The sequence below is a fragment of the Anneissia japonica genome, unplaced genomic scaffold, assembly GCF_011630105.1.
Source record: "Anneissia japonica isolate Jap-2015-1 unplaced genomic scaffold, ASM1163010v1 scaffold287714_len2871179_cov188, whole genome shotgun sequence".
Lineage (NCBI taxonomy): Eukaryota > Metazoa > Echinodermata > Crinoidea > Comatulida > Comatulidae > Anneissia > Anneissia japonica.
The window spans coordinates 1,953,010-1,969,931 of record NW_022755542.1 but is presented as its reverse complement, the minus strand read 5'-3'; the positions used below and the strand labels follow the sequence as shown (position 1 = coordinate 1,969,931).

The window sequence follows — 16,922 nt, the reverse complement described above, 5'->3', positions numbered from 1 at the left end:
AGTCATCGGTTGCCATAGTGATATGATCAGTATATATATGCGTATTTACATTTAGCTGTGCGTATGCTGATTGTGCTCCCTGCAGTACGTAGCCTACGCGTTCACATCAAAGAAATAAACATTTCAGCATTCGAGAGAGAATACAATCACTGACGTCCTTTTTGGTCGGTGCATGCAGACAAGTAAAATCGTGCGATGATTTCATAACTAGGCTAGGCTACGGCCTAGTAGTATTAGTAGTAGTAGGAGGCCTGGGCGGCCTCTTGCCTGCCCGTAGGCCTACATCTAAATTTGTTCCTTGAGTCTTTAAAATAGGTCTAGAATATTCTTATTAAACGTTCAGTTTGTTGTGTTTATGAGGGTTCATTGATTCAATGAATATTTTAATTGTTCATATTTATTATTGAATTTGAAGTAACTTTCTTTGGATTCTAATTAAGCTTGTTTTCAGAAAGTAATTTTCAATTACAATTCAATTTTTATCGCGGTGTGCGATGACTTCGCAGTGACGAAAAAATGAGGAATTTTTTTTTGCACACGAACCTAAAAAAAATTAAGCCAAGCGTCCACTAACTGAAAAATTAGTGGACGGTGGGGAATAGGCAAATAACATTGGGAGTTGCAGTGATGACGTCACTATTGACTTATAATTCTAATTATTTATTACACAAGCCTTCGTCAGCAGTCTATACTGGCTTCATCAGGTGCAGTGAAGTGGTACAAAGAGGAGGTAAAATATATTAAAATATATATGGTATAATATTATATAACATGGGTGTAATACCAAATATTACAACCATGAATATCATGAAAATTAATTAATTATATTATGCATGTATTCAATATGTCTTGGCGACATATCTAAGGGGTACAACTATCTATCCCCCAGAAAAACTTGAAACTTGCACATGACAAGTTATAAGCAACTTTGCTATGATGTTGACAATGAATGAATCCTGAACTTAGGCTTACAAAATATAAGGTGACTTGTAAAGCCATTATTTTAGGCACTGTTTGGAAAATAGCATTTGAAGCCATTATTTCCTTCAGGGCCACCCGCAAATATTGTATTATATTATTCTATTAAATATTATATAAATATAAATTATTATATTACATGAGTTATCCTACAATTAATCTACTGTACAAATACTTCATTATTCTGTTGACATTTTTTTTAAATTTTCACTTCAAAAGCAAGCACAGAACTTGTCAATATTACTGTGTATAAGTAAATCGTTGAAAATCAAAAAGGAAGTTTGTTTCGGATAAAGACACCAGGAATCTGCAGTGCCCTTAGTGCACCAGCTACCTTATAGTGATGTATTTAGGGAAGCACACCCCCTCCCCCACATTGAAAATGTTCAAAAGCCCAAAAAAACCATGCTCAAGTACTTAAAAATCACTTTGTATCACCTTATTTTGTGACCTAGCACCCGTTAAGCATCAAGTCCCCACTCCTCCTTCGCACCCCCATCAGATCCCCGATTTCAAGATACGCTACTGCTACCATGGTAAGTACAACATAAGACAATCACCTCTTTTCAAATATTGTACTGTAATGTACTAAGTTTTTCTGTACTAATGTGCTTTTATACACATAGAACCAACAGCTTAACACCTCATTTGAAGGACGTGGTAATTAAAGCAAAGTATAACATTGGCAAGTTTTAAATCCGTCCATCTTGTACCAAAGATTAATCATTTACCGCTGCACTAACTACGAATGTGGCACTTTTTAATGGGACTGTATAATGCTTTAAAAATATGCTGCTCCCATATTATGGTACACACCTGTTTGTGATGCGCACCAATATCCTCTGAACTAACCAGATAGGTTTTTTAATTTTTATTTACTTCAGTATGTACTTCTTGCTAATAAATACATGCGAGAAACAATAATATTTTTCACATTGTTTTTCAGTTATTATATTTTTGGTAATGTGTGCGAACGGAATGCATTACTGCTCCTTTTGTTCAATTGTCGTCTTCTTGGTCTGTAGTCGTCCATAAACATATCTGGGCTAAGCCTCCCACCAGGCTCTGTGGTAGCACGTTGTCTCAGGTATTTGATCTCTTGTTTGTACCTGTAATGTAAAAAAAAAACATTTGTAAAAAGTGGTGGAAAGTGTATGATGGTTGCAGTTTGTTGAATTCCTATGCTATGGTCACACTGCTTGCCAATGCTCTTGGGAAAGGCCCATTCCTACTACATATTTGGTTCTCTTAAAGATAGAGGTAGGATAACCCATAGATTACATATGTCATTATACTGATTTGCATACATGATCTGACTACTGTAGTTTCATGTTCACATCATCCCACAACAACAGAGCAATGAGTAACCGCCTATTCTTTTGAAGGATGCAATGGGCTCTTCAAAGTGCACACAAGCCAGATGTGGACACTGGACCTCCCCGTTTTATGTCCTTATCCAAGTGACTAAAACCGGGAACTCACTGCGGCCTACGACGTTCATACGACCGTTGGCCGACAAATCCAACTCCGCTACCTGTGAGCGTTAGATGATGCAAAGCTCGCAGATTGTCAGTGGCAGTCTGAACGAATTGTCATTTAAAAAAAATTGGTTGCGCGCACGCCGTGGCATTGCGTTCTTCATAGAATTGCATCGGCCGATGATTGCCATACCCAGAGAGTGCCCACCTTGAGTTTTACCCCTCAAATCGAGCATTGATATTAAGGATGAAGTTAACCCGCCCCCATCTTACTGCTAATGCAGTAGCTCTTTCCATTTCTTATATATAAAAAAAAGAATACATAACAGACCACTCATGAATGCTCTTGCCAGAATTGAGTAACCAACTCCAAACCGAGAAAGCATCAAATGTGCTGTCTTACCTGGCAACCACTGTGTTAATGTACTCTTGGCATTCTGCCAGCTGTTCTTCCAACATTGCATTCTGGGATAACAATGTAGCTCTCTCCAACTCAAGTTCTTGCTGTAATGTAAAATAGTGAAAACCATTGAAAAGCACAGTATAAGTTACAATTATATTTATATATTTTATAATAAGGGTCATTATCAATATTCATTTGCTTTTGTTAAGTGGTAAAATGAGGATGTCATGATCACATTTTAAGTTTAATAATAAATAATATCGGAGATCTATACAGCACCAACTCAAAACATTACCAGGCATCAAAGTGACGAATACTAAACAAGTTTACATTATACAGTAATTATTATTAATTAATGTAGTCTTCATCATCATTTACTGTAAGAGACAGAATTTAGTAGAGAGTATGAACATTTCTACGTAATTTTTTTCTTACCTGAGTATTTAGTGTAAATTCTCTCAGTTGTTTTCTTAGATCATCCCAACTTGGTTTTTCATCAGATATTCTGAAGAAGAATTTAGGAGCTTTGTTTATTGTGTACAATTTACTTTAAAAATCTGTAGTATTTTTTAAACAATTGTTTTGCATAACAGCAAATTAAGAATAAAGAGCCCAGGGTGTTTACATTTTCAACACACATTGAGGGATGAATGCATGTTAAACATGACTTAAGCTTGTAAGAGGTGTGCATTAGAGCATAAAGAGTAAATATACCCTTCAGTTGTGCTCCTTTTCTCAAGTATATCCAGCTTAATCGTCTGTTCAGTGAGAAGCTTTTGAAGCCTGGTGAGTTCTTGACGGTTGGCCGATTCCACATCCTTCTCTGAAAGACTCAAATCCAGCTCATCTGGTCCAGGATCAATCTGGTGATCCTCTGGCATCTCAAGCCCATCTATCTGCTCTTTCAACCATCTGGAAACAAGAACAATTATATTCACTAGAGTTATTAGTACATTTACACAAAGCAGGTGCAGATCCTGGGGAAAGATAGTGCCAGGAAACAAGATAGTATTTCAGAATAAATTTAAATAAGGAGATTCTGATGATTAAAATACCAGGACTTTCCTTGTAACTAATTAGAGCTCACTTTTTTCATTGGTCTTTTTAGTGTGGCTATGATCTCGATCCAGAGGTATCAACACTCCTGTGAGTCTCAGGAAACCTTACAAGAAAGGCTCCTGCAAACTGTCCAGTCTTAAGTAGAATGTCAATGTCAGAGATAACACCTCTGATGTCCCGAGATGAGCATCTTGTTAAAGTACTTTGACCTCACTAAATATGGTGAAATAAATGAGGGTACACAAACCTGTAAGCAACAAGAACTTCTTCATGCTTCTTTGCAATTCTCAGTAACTGATTCCTGTATGTGCGTGCAGCATTACTCAACTGTTCCTCACGTTTCTTGAAAGTTTCTTTTAATTCCTTCGCCATTGTGTGGATGTACTTTTGAAGATTTCTCTCTGCTGAGTTGGTACTGTTATCCACAAAGTCCTTAAATGATAAATACAAATTAATTTAAATTAAATTTGTTTAAAGGCTTTTAATATTATTTGTACAATGTTAACAACAAGTACAGGTATAATTGGGGATTGGCATGACCATGCAATGGCCTGAACTAAGCAGTCCTACCTTTCCTGTAGGCTGAGACAATTTATCTAAGTTTACGAGGTTGTTCATTTTATTCAAACAATTAGACTGTTGTTAGAAGGCTTTAATTATTGGTTTTATGTGATGGTTTGTTTATTGTTTTTTTCGCTTACAGCTATATCCTCCACATATTTTAGAAGTCGTGATCTGTATTCGCCATTTAACTCTCGAACTTGTAGCTGCAATTTGCTGTTGTCCAGCTCTAGCTCCTTGCATTTGTTGGTAGAAACAAGCAACTCCTGTGAAAATTAAAAACACAGTACAATGTTATTCAATGTTTTAGAAATACTGTACCTAGAAAAAATAATTTCAAACCATTTTTAAGAACAAAAAAAAAATAATGCTCAAGCGTTTAATTATAATATTGAATTCTCATTGAAAAGAATGCAATATTTTATTAACATATCTAATGAATGCTAAAAGGTTAAGAAAGTTTGTTTGAATGGCCTAGTGTGTGCCTACCGTTGTTTTCTCTGAGAGTTTGCGCTGTAGCTCTCGGGACCTCTTTCTTGACGTTTGTATCTCTTTTGCCAACGTCATCCTGAAAAAAATAAGAAAAACATAAAAGAATTGAAAGCTAATACAGACTTTTCCAGAGTATCAATCTAACTTAACAGAGCAATCAGAATATAGGTTTATAGGTTATATAGGGTTGGAATATGTTCTTGTCTCGTAGACCATACACACATGCATTGTTCCACAAACGCATGTGTTTTTAAGAACATAACAGCCTAGTTCTCACAAGAGCCCTAGTATCCGAATCGGGAGCTAACCATTAGCGCTAACCGTTAGCACCTGCCCGATCAGTTAGCGGTATCTGGATACGCTAACGGTTAGCAAGCGCTATCGGTTAGCAAGTTGAGGGCGTTTCTATCATCAACCAATCGCACGTACACATTTACAATTTCCAGTTTCTTATTGGCAAGTGATTCAATCATCATATTGTTGGTATCCGGATCGGGATTTTCTCGCATGGACACACGGCAGCTAACGGGTAGCAGGATCCGGATCCTGCTAACCGTTAGCTGCCGTGTGAGAACATAGCCTTACACTATTGTTTGTGGGACCTTAGCAACAATATCCAAGGGGCGGAGTTATGTTGGTAAATTGGATTTGCATAATAAATTTAGAGTCAAAAGTCCAAATATGGAGTCACTTGTGAAAAAACTAATTTGTGCCAATGCACACATTACAACGAAAATGATAGTGATAATAATTATGGTGATGATAATAGTGATGATTTTATAATGAATAAAGAGCAATAAGAATGAGAAAAAAAACAACAGAAGAAGATAAAAAGAAAGTTTATTTAAATAACTGATATTTACATCTTGTTTTCAAGTTGATCTTGCTGATTATCGTACTCGTTCCTTAGTTTTTCAATTTCATGTCGAAACTGCTTGTGATTTCCAAACAACTGTAAATTAAAGTATTCATATGCTGTCAACAAAGATGTCAATCTTGTCAGTCAAGATATCAATCAATCCATGATATGATCTAATAATGTTAGTGATAATATTTCAAAAAATATCACTATAATGACAGTATTAATAACAATATTAATATTGATTATCATATCATAATTTATTATTATATGCTTATGTCATTTTCTTTTATTACTAACATTTCTTTCCATTTCGATCCTTTCTTTCTGAGAGGCAAGCAGCTGTGTTGTCTGAAATTATAGAATTTAGAGTATAGTAATAGCCTACTTCAATATCATAAATTCAAATACATCATAAAATATTAGGCAAACACTTGGATATCAATACTCTAAAATGAGTAGATTTGTTAGAAACATTTACAATTTAATTGTTTATTTATGTAATGAACTGCGGTCCTACCCTTTGTTTGTTTGACTTCAATCCAGTGACGATACCCCGGATCCGTTCTAGATCAGGTCCCCTGTTACCGTCTAGGCTGTCAGCTTTCACTAGGTTGTCGGTCTGCTTGAGAAGCATAGAACGAGCATTCACAAGGTTTAACAACTCCAAGCCTAGCTCCTCGTTGCGAGCAACCTGTAAAGGAAGAGCTCAACTAAGCATCTACTTTTCAAGGGATACAAAATTATGAAAACAGGTTGAACAAAGAGAAGGGGGGGGGGGCAGCTTGGGAGAATCTTTTTATAACCATAGTAGATCATCATGAAGGAAATAACTCCATGGTCTCACTACAGTAAATGTGTTTCTTTTAATTTCTCCTGATTCAATTTCATTATAAAATTTTTTTGTGAACTCATGTTTGATCTGCAAATTCCTTCCAAAGTAGTATTTTAAAATCTGATTGCGAAATAAGCGTTGTGAGCATACTCTTTCTTTGAGACAGATTGTCCGCTACATAAATTTCATATTATTGTTTGGCGGCTTATCAACGCAACCCAAGAACTTTAAGTTCTGATATTCTTATTAAAGTGGAGTTGATTGCTTGGTGGTTAAGATGCTTGCTTTCCAATCCCAGGGTACTGGGTTCAATTCTTATCAATGTTGCAGGATTTTTCTCACGAATACATCATAAAATATTAGGCAAAAACTTTAAAATGAGTAAATTTGTTAGAAACATTTACAATTTAATTGTTTATTTATGTAATGAACTGCGGTCCTACCCTTTGTTTGTTTGACTTCAATCCAGTGACGATACCCCGGATCCGTTCTAGATCAGGTCCCCTGTTACCGTCTAGGCTGTCAGCTTTCACTAGGTTGTCGGTCTGCTTGAGAAGCATAGAACGAGCATTCACAAGGTTTAACAACTCCAAGCCTAGCTCCTCGTTGCGAGCAACCTGTAAAGGAAGAGCTCAACTAAGCATCTACTTTTCAAGGGATACAAAATTATGTAAACAACAAAGAGAAGTGGGGGGGGGGGGAAAGCTTGGGAGAATCTTTTTATAACCATAGTAGATCATCATGAAGGAAATAACTCCATGGTCTCACTACAGTAAATGTGTTTCTTTTAATTTCTCCTGATTCAATTTCATTATAAAATTTTTTTGTGAACTCATGTTTGATCTGCAAATTCCTTCCAAAGTAGTATTTTAAAATCTGATTGCGAAATAAGCGTTGTGAGCATACTCTTTCTTTGAGACAGATTGTCCGCTACATAAATTTCATATTATTGTTTTCAACATGTTTACTAGATTGTGAAGTAAAACTCTAGAAGCTAGGTATTATTATGAAGCTTTGGGAGTGGAGTCGGTTGTAAATCCTGGGATTGGAAATAGAGTGGCAGGGGGAGGATGAATTTTACAGAAGGGTCCATATCACAGCCAAACCATGGTTTCAGTTGAAGTATGAGATGTCAGAGTTCGCACCTCTACCGCACCTCTCTTGGACTTATATATTTTAATATATGCCTTCCTCCAATTTTTAATAAAATTAATTTTCTAAAATTTAGACGCGGGAGGGGGGGGGGATGGCGGCTTATCAACGCAACCCAAGAACTTTAAGTTCTGATATTCTTATTAAAGTGGAGTTGATTGCTTGGTGGTTAAGATGCTTGCCTTCCAATCCCAGGGTCCTGGGTTCAATTCCTATCAATGTTGCAGGATTTTTCTCACGACCAAAACAACTGCACTCCCTAAAGCACATATTGAGATTTACTTTGTGCAAAGCATCGTGTGTGTATGTTTGTCTTGTGAAAGGGATTGTCACCTACCAGTTGGACAGTGATATACTGGCTATTGACAATCCTTGGTGCATGTTTTGTGTACATAAGTAAATAATTAAAAGTAAAATAATTAATTCTTCCACAGCAGACTCATAAAATTTACCTCCTTATCATGCTCTTTTGCTAGGGTCACATGATCTGCCTTGAGGGTGACATAACGGTCAGCAAGTTCTTTACGCTGTATTTCAATCTCGTTGAATTTACTGCTGTAATAGTGGTGCTCTTTTCTAGATTTCTCCAACTGCCATTTCATGGTCCCGAGCTCATGCTCAAGTGCAAGTACCTAGAAATCATATTTAATAATTAAAACTATTTTTAATAGATTCTTTGAACTGAGTCTAAGCTGAATTAAAAATAGGCTCCCAGCGGGAACATGTGTCTAATGCCTAATTCTATAGAAACGATGATGTGGAAAATGATTAATGATTTATTGGTTTAACATCATGAGAGAAAGTGTTGATATTATACTCGCATGTATAATTGCCTATTCATTGTATACACTACAGTACACCATGGTATTTCTTGTTAATAGATAATAGATACATTACAGTGACAGTGATATCCTGTTCCTGTTACTAACCACACATACCTAAGTTTAGCTAGCCACCAGAATTAGAAAGGTCAACTGTAGCGTGGCAACATAGTGTCTACTGCACCCTGTGGGGGCAGCAGACACAATAAACCAAAGCTCTCTCCAGATTATCAAATTTTCCTTGATAAAAACTGTTGTATGCCCATATATAGTCATGATGTGCCTATATATGGTCATGATGATGTCATCTTGACTATATTTAGGCGTGTCAAGTGATAAATAGCTGTGATTTGTCCATATATGGTACTGCCATATATGGGTATGATGTGTGTGATAAATTAGAATTATTGTTTTGATTCAATTAAAAAAATAAAAATCATAAGATAGATTGTTTATTTTACCTTGTTAGTTAATTCATACTTGTCTTGCTCAATTCTTTCCTTCATCTTACTATTTTCAACTCTGTACTCAATTAGCATTTTAGATGCCTGTGAGAATAATAGAATAAAAAATGTAATGTAGAGCAACAAAAAGAAGAAAAGATAATGATATAAGCTTAGAGAGCATGGGAGATTCAAACCCTTAACAATAGATTCAAAGCATGGCCTGTAACATCTGTGTCAACCTCATTATCAGGGTACAGTATATTAAACTAAAACAAAATTCACTAACCTTTAGCCTGTCTTCGTCAGAGGTAATAAGCTTACTAGTAAGATCCGCCTTTGCCGATGCAAGGTCATGAAGCCTGCCCTCTATCTGTTTTAGCTTTACTTTCAGCCTTTCATTCTCTGCTTTAAGATCAAGCTAAAGAGGCAAAGAGAAAAATATTGAATGTGATACAAAATTCTTTAAGTTAATATTTACTGTATGGAATAATAAACTTTTCTATTAAAAGAACCCATGAATATCAGCTGACCTTCTAGGATACATTGGATGGTAACAAAAAACTTGAATTGCATTCTAAAACTTAATTAATAAATTAGCTTTCACTTGAAAATCAGCACAAAAAAAAAATTTTTAGTCCTGAAGTTCAAACCTGTAAGAAATAACATTCGTATACAGTATTCTTTACACAGACTCTGTGTGAAAGAGGCTTAAAAGTTTCTGAAAATACATTACATTGTCTGTTGTTAGACTTCTGTGTTTCATGAGAAGCTCGTCACTGGTTAAAGTAGCAGTAGTTCCCATAGCAACTGCACTGGTAGTAGTCCCATTTAATATTCTTGCACGATACTGTATCAATAGATCCTGCAATGCAATTATAAATAAACACTAATAATATTTGTGACTCACATCATTTTCTCATTTTCCTGGAATCTGGATTATTTATGCAAATGACAAAGAGTGAAGGATCAAAAATGATGTATGGAAACAAATAGATACTTACCAATGCTTGTCTGGTATTGATGATGGGGAAATTTCTTACTTGTGAAAACTTAGCAGCCATTTTAAGAACCTCTGTGAGATTCGATTGTGGTTGAGAACTTTGTCTTAAGTTCACAATCACCTTGGTAAGACAATTCCCTCCTAAAGTGTCCTCCAATAACGAAGTCACAATTGAGTCACTGTATGTTGTACAAAAATTACAAGAAATTAAGATAAAAATACCTTAAAATGTTTTTAATTTAAATATTAATAATACAAATAACAATACATAACATAAAAAAGATGTCTAAGATGAAAAAATTATGATGTAATAATTATGACAATAATGATAATGAAAATAATAATAATAATAATAATAATAATAATGAAAATAAATTATAATTTAATAGTATAATTTTACTAACCTGTAGGTGATAATTCTGTTTGGTGTCTTTTGCTCTGCAAGGGCAGTGACTAGACTTGCCAGCGAGAAAATTGTTTTGTTTGAATTAGCGCCCTCTCTAATTTTGACTTGCTGAGGATCTTGGGATAGCTTGTCTGCTGCTGGCAAGTCCACAAAAGTAAATGATGACTGACCATCTCCAACCTGAGAGAAATTAAAAAAACATAGAAATTTACAATAAACATTATTTTTTGGTTAAACTGTAAATAATTAACTGGCTTAAAATTTGTCTATGATCCTTATAAAATTCAATCAAGCATTGGATTCGATATAATATGGTATACAGTAAATATTCAGTATGTTCAAAATGTGAGTATCTAGTCTGTTGGCTGAGAGATAGAGATTTCGTTAACTTCCACTTAAGACAGATTTATCAGCTTTAAGCTTCTTCCAAGAGAAGATGATGCACATTTCTATTAAAGTCTGAAACACAAGGGGAGCAGCAATACACTGGGATCCCTATTAAAATAATTATCAAAATTATCCAAACCAAAACTATAATAAGATTGACAACTAACCCCAGAAATGTGCAGTTTTGTAATGATAGTTGCCTTGCGATGAGTTTTCCCAAAATCTGTCTCGGCCCAAGTGCGTCTCTCAGAAGCTTTCTTCAAAACAATTTCTGCTTCTTTTGCTGACTCAAGAGGGACAGAATTAAGATCCTGAAAAAAACAACACTTTAAATATATTATGTCTGTTGAGCTATAAAATTTGACTGACTTTATTAATTTAAGTAAATTATGAGGTCTGACATGGAAATTTGAATGAGAAAATATGTTCCTGGTCATTTTCATAATTTCACTGTTCCCTGTTTGAAACAAATGCTTAAATATTCTTCTTATATTTCTTTAATAGACCTGTTAAATTTGCTTGTTATTAAAATTTGAGTTCCAAATTGATGAATATTCATTAAATTCCTTTTGTGAAGCTCTGTCCAGAAAAACTGTTGCATGCCCATATATAGTCACAATGTGCCTATATATGGTCATGATGTGATGTCATCATGTCTCATGTTTTTGTCAAATAAAATGTTATAGTCTGGACAGAAGCAAATCCAATTGCAACTGCATAAAAAATGATATCATTTAAAAGAAACCCAGATTCCATCTACTGTACAACTTGAAGGCCTATGCATCTGGTATACGGTAGATTCAACAGACCTTGTGTCACATCAGTCAATACTTTTAGACAATCTGAAAGAGTTTTGAAGTATACATGGCAAGTGTGGTTGTGCTAATCAAAAACCTGGATTTGAACTCTGTAGTCTAGAGTACCAACCCTAAATACATCACAAACTTATAACTTACAGAAATGTAGGAGCCGTATTCTGGGGTATACCTGACCCTCGGACCATCAAACTTGTCAGTGTTCTGGCTGTGGTGTAAAAGGTCGTTGATGTTCTCATTGAAGATTTCAAACATCTCGATACTCAGACGCATCTGTAAGTAGTCTTCAGGAATGATAAAGAAAACCCTTTTTACCAAAATCATGTACGGTATTTCCTGGTATAAGACCACCCCCCTTGAAAACAAAATTGGTCCAATTTTTGGGAGTGGGCTAATACATGAGGAGAAATCTCTTTTCAAATCAAATGGCAATTTTTTGGCACTGTATACCTAATTCAAAACCAGTATTTGATGTTTTTTCTGAGAACATTTGTAATTTTTTCCAAGGAAAGATCGGTAAGTACATAAAATTTGGCATAAAGTAGGGGGTGGGCTAATTACCGAGGTGGACTTATACACAAGGAACTACGGTATTTACCATTTTTGACTATGAGTAATTTGATTGAGTCATCTACCCAAATAAACAGAAGTACTTAGAGATTTATACACCTGTGAAACCGATAATTATCAAATATGTTGTAACAGAAGTACTGGACTAAACCCAGTATTATTAAAATATTATGTGAGTACATTTTTGACAAACATAATTTTGACAAGAAACACAGGCTTTTGCTGGCTCTGACAAGCTTTTTTAGGTAGTTAATGTATTGTAATTCAGAATAATGTCTATAACCTTACTTATGCTAGAGCGCTCGAACACTTCACTGATCACCAACTGAACTAGGCCTGGTGCTTGTCCACCATCACCATATATTGTGTAAGTTTTACCAGCAGTTGCCTCTCCAAAGCATAGCACAGCACAATTAAAACTAGACATAAATAGCTCCACCATTGAGCTGATCGAACCACTGAAGACTGCAGCATTGCTGGCATCAGTGTCGTACACATTATTAAACCTAAGAGCAGAAACTCAAAATTATTATCATTTTTGATTATTATTATTATTATTATTTGTACCATGTATTTAATTACTTTATTATTAACTGGTGTTATCGTTATAGAAATCAGTCAAATGTTGGTTGAAAGTTTTACTGCAAAAAACCAATTCACGCAATAAAAGTTAAAAGCCTGATTATTAAATAACATAATTATAACCATTAAAAATTTAAATACATATTTTAGCATCACTGCAAGATGGTTAACATTTTATTGTTTTACTTCGTATAAGTTATATAATCAAATATTCTGGTTCTACAGGTAAATATTTCTATATCCTTAACACACTTAAAGAGGATAATTCCAGAATTTAATTATCTATTAAAATGATTAATTAATGACTTTTCACAACCACTTCAATCACCTTGACAAACATGTTGAAGCATATAGCAGAGGAAGAAGACTGAAATATAGACTGAGTTTCAAAGGTTCGTAGGAAATATCTAAATTAAACATTAAGTCAACCAATTTTTCATCTCTAGGGATTGTTTTATTTCATGAAAATGTACTTCAATAAAATGAGGAGCCATAGCCTAGGCAATTAAAATGTGAGTACATGCACACACATGGAAAAGGTTTTGTTATTTGAAAATGGCTGGTGAGCTAAAAACGCACACCTATTTTTGTTTAGGCAAGTGATTTGGGGGAAGGGAAAATTTTCTGTGGAATAGTTAGTATACACATAAATACTACTGCAGTCATCAAAGTGGTATTCAAGTTCAAAGCAACACAAAACACATCCAAACAGAAAGCATGGCCACAGTATTTGGGGTTTTTACTCGATTTAAGGTGAATGATTTTCAAAATTAAGGTGCTCTACTTTCACAATCCTGAAGAGATTGCTCTCGCTCACCATCACTCACCTCAAATCACAAGCCCTGGGCCTATGCTAGAGAGTAATTAAATTTTTTTTTTATTTGTTATTGAAATTTTTCATTGGATTCTTTTTTTTAAATAATGATAAACAATTATGAAAATGTTTACCTTTGGAACCCCTTTAAACAACTTGTTTGTTTATTCTGGTCTGTGTGGGTCAAGTTTGAATTAAAAAAAGGATTAATTGATTGAGTAGGGAGGGATATATTTATATGTGTACACAAATGTTTTTTATATATTATTGTCCTGTTTTATTGTTTTAATTTTAAGTTCACTCCCTATTTCTCAGTTTTATTTTAATTATTTTTAAGTTTGTGTCAATTATGTTTTATTTGTATTTATTGTACTCAGTGTAATTAAGTGATTCATTTTATATTGTATTTAAGTTGAGCGCACCACTCTTGAGTGCCGCCGATCTAAAGGCGTATGTTCACAAAGTAAATAAATAAACAATACCTGTGGGTAAAATTGTGGGAATCGGCGAGTGTCAATCCATCTCGTTGCTGCAGGTTATCAACCCCTTCACCTCGTAATTTAGGTCGTACTCTTGCTATAACTTCAACATCCATTTTCTGAAAAAAATCTCATTTAATTTAATTATTTGTTTTTCTTTTCTGTTTCTTGTATTTATGTATTAAAATTTATATATATACGTTTTTGTAATTTAATGTAATTTAAGAACATACATTGCAGCTCAGGGAAGAATTGTTTACAAATGCTGACTGAGTATCCAGGCTAAAGAAATATTTCTATCTATCCTAGCTAGGCTAAGTCATACAGTATTTTTAAAATTTAAAAAAAAATCAAAATGTTCAAATAAGATACCAAATCTTATGCACTTAATATCAAGGCCTATAAGTCTAGACTTGGTAGGTACAGTGGCGGCTCTAGGATATATTTTTTCGAGGGGGGGGGGGCTGAGCTGTCTGACGGGAGACTTGAATATCTAGGCCTGAGCTGGGGGAAAGGGTTTGAGAGGGGGTTCCCCCTCCCAAATGAGATTTTTTTAAGAATGAACCTCTGGATGGCCAGAAATCACACTCTCAGACTGTGACAGACATGTGTTGGCTTGGCGTGGGCCTATTTTTATATATTTTTTATTCTGACTGCCAAACGAGCTCTGGTCAATGGGGAGGGGGGCTTGACCTGTCTAGTGGGGGACTTAATAATCCCCTGCTACCCCCCGGTCTGGCACCGCCACTTGGTATAGCTAGGAGACTCATCCTAGCTATACGAATGTGCCTAAAGTAAGAGGCTTACGAAAAGGCTCACTAAAAGTAAAACTAGGCCTAGGGCCTAAGCCTGGGGCTTAGGCAGTCCTAGGCCTAGTGGTAGGAGGAGGTCTGGTTAGGCCTCTGAAAAATTAGCCTAAGCCTAAGGGAGGCCTAGGCTAGGCCTAGGTAGAGATGCTTATCCTAGGCTAGGCCCTAGAGGTTACAATATTGATACAAACTGAAAAACATCGATTTTGTCCAGTTATAAACTAATAAAAATGAAATTTGCTCACCAGAAACAATCGACCAAATTAATTACCTAATCAGTGATGAATTAGTCGCGTCTCGTTGTCATCGCGAAAAAATCACAGCAAGAATTTATCCTAACATTATATAGAGGGCGCTTTTCATCACAGAAATAGTACAGTCAATGATATCACTGCTTCAATTTTCGTCACCCCTTATCATCGTCAGCATCACATCAATACTACCATAATCGTCAAAATGATCATAATTGTCCATCTTTTTATCATCATCATCTATCATCATAACCATAATCATCCATTATCACCATCATCATCATTGTCGTTGTCATCAGCATATAAATCATCTTATCACCTCGGTCACTGTGCAAATAACGGTGTAGGGGGGTTTCTGTGAACAACACCGAAGCTGTCGGTTGTTTCGCAGTTGCCCCGGGCTCGCGCCAGTGAGTCATAAGAAACAAAAAAAAAAGAAAAAGCAGACAAAATTTGGGTTTTGCAGTTGGATATAATTGGTACACTATTCAAGTATATAAAAGTAGGATATTGTGGTAAGTTAAAATCAACTTATAGGCCTATGCTACAACATGGACTATACTGAAGTCCTCCCAAGTTTAATTGCATCACAGGTTACGTCAAACTGACTTTCCATGTTTTTTGAGTAGAAAAAACCATAAATAAAAGACAAATATTACTGAAAGCACATGTTGATTATCGCAATCGGATATTCCTACTTTGCGTTACAAACCCATAGGGGCGGATCCAGAATTTTTCAAACGGGGGGTCAAGCGGGGGGGGGGGGAGCACAACATATTTAGAATAGATAAGTGAGAGCGCAATTTCAATATAGGCCTAGGGCCTATGCCTTAAACAAATTTAAAATTTAGTGGCAAAACGTGTGGGGGGAGGCACGTGCCCCGTGCTCCCTACTGGATCCGCCCCTGTATTTTATATTATTGCAAGCCTACACTCATGTTTCTAACACCTAGGCCTACCTATAACTAGCATATATACTTAATCGAATGACATCAATGGATTTGAAATGTTGATAATGAAACTCTACCTTAAATTAAAATGTATTTCCCCTCTCCCAATTTTGTAAATTTTCAAAGGGATGGGGCGGACCGGCCGAACCCCCTGCCTTAAATGCACCTATGTTTGCGATGCAGAGTATAAAGTGTGCATAAAATACGAAGGGATTAGGCCTACATACATTTTTACAGGATTCAGAACAAAAAGCAGAAAACATCAAAATATCCGTTAGTACCCAAACGTTGTCATACACTCATAAATTTCAATCGAATATACACAATCCAATATAACTTCACTAGGCACATAGAGTTTCGACTCATTAAACGAAACATGGATTACCTTTTCGAATTTTCTGAATATTTTACTGTATTGTTATGATTTTTAAAAAAAGGCGAAATAAATGAAATGAAATGAATACCGGTAGTTTTGTAAGGTAATAGTAACAGGGGTGGACATAAATTTGGGAAAAAAAGCAACGGCTGCACACTTTGACGTTTTATGGTAAAAATTTGACGTTTCCATCGTGCTTTATACATAAACCTTCATGCACTACTATTATACCGCTTTATGCTCAGTTTAATATTACTTTTTACAAAGATCGGCATCGGGCCCTACAACTATATGGTTTTTCAGACAAAGATATTAGATGTCCCACACACAAAAGGTTTTTATTTATTTTTTCTTGTTATTCATATTTTGTAGTTGTTTATACTCTTGTGTCGAAAAATC

The 16,922-nt window shown here is 35.3% G+C and overlaps 1 protein-coding gene across 1 annotated transcript; it reads right to left on the bottom strand.

The window, feature by feature from the left end:
* Nucleotides 1-552: 552 nt before the first annotated feature.
* Nucleotides 553-15,287, bottom strand: LOC117123654 (coiled-coil domain-containing protein 78-like). The gene is made up of 22 exons (XM_033269654.1): nt 15,192-15,287; nt 14,141-14,256; nt 12,551-12,768; nt 11,834-11,976; nt 11,045-11,188; nt 10,489-10,670; nt 10,086-10,263; nt 9,818-9,946; nt 9,371-9,502; nt 9,100-9,186; nt 8,270-8,449; nt 7,109-7,282; nt 6,351-6,524; nt 6,131-6,181; nt 5,835-5,923; nt 4,969-5,047; nt 4,620-4,745; nt 4,166-4,350; nt 3,574-3,771; nt 3,295-3,364; nt 2,860-2,960; nt 553-2,087 (listed from the first exon to the last, which is right to left on the bottom strand). Exons 2-22 carry the CDS (start codon nt 14,251-14,253, stop codon nt 1,928-1,930), a joined length of 2,913 nt encoding a protein of 970 aa, XP_033125545.1. The 5' UTR covers nt 14,254-14,256; nt 15,192-15,287; the 3' UTR covers nt 553-1,927.
* Between the last annotated feature and the right edge of the window lie 1,635 nt (nt 15,288-16,922).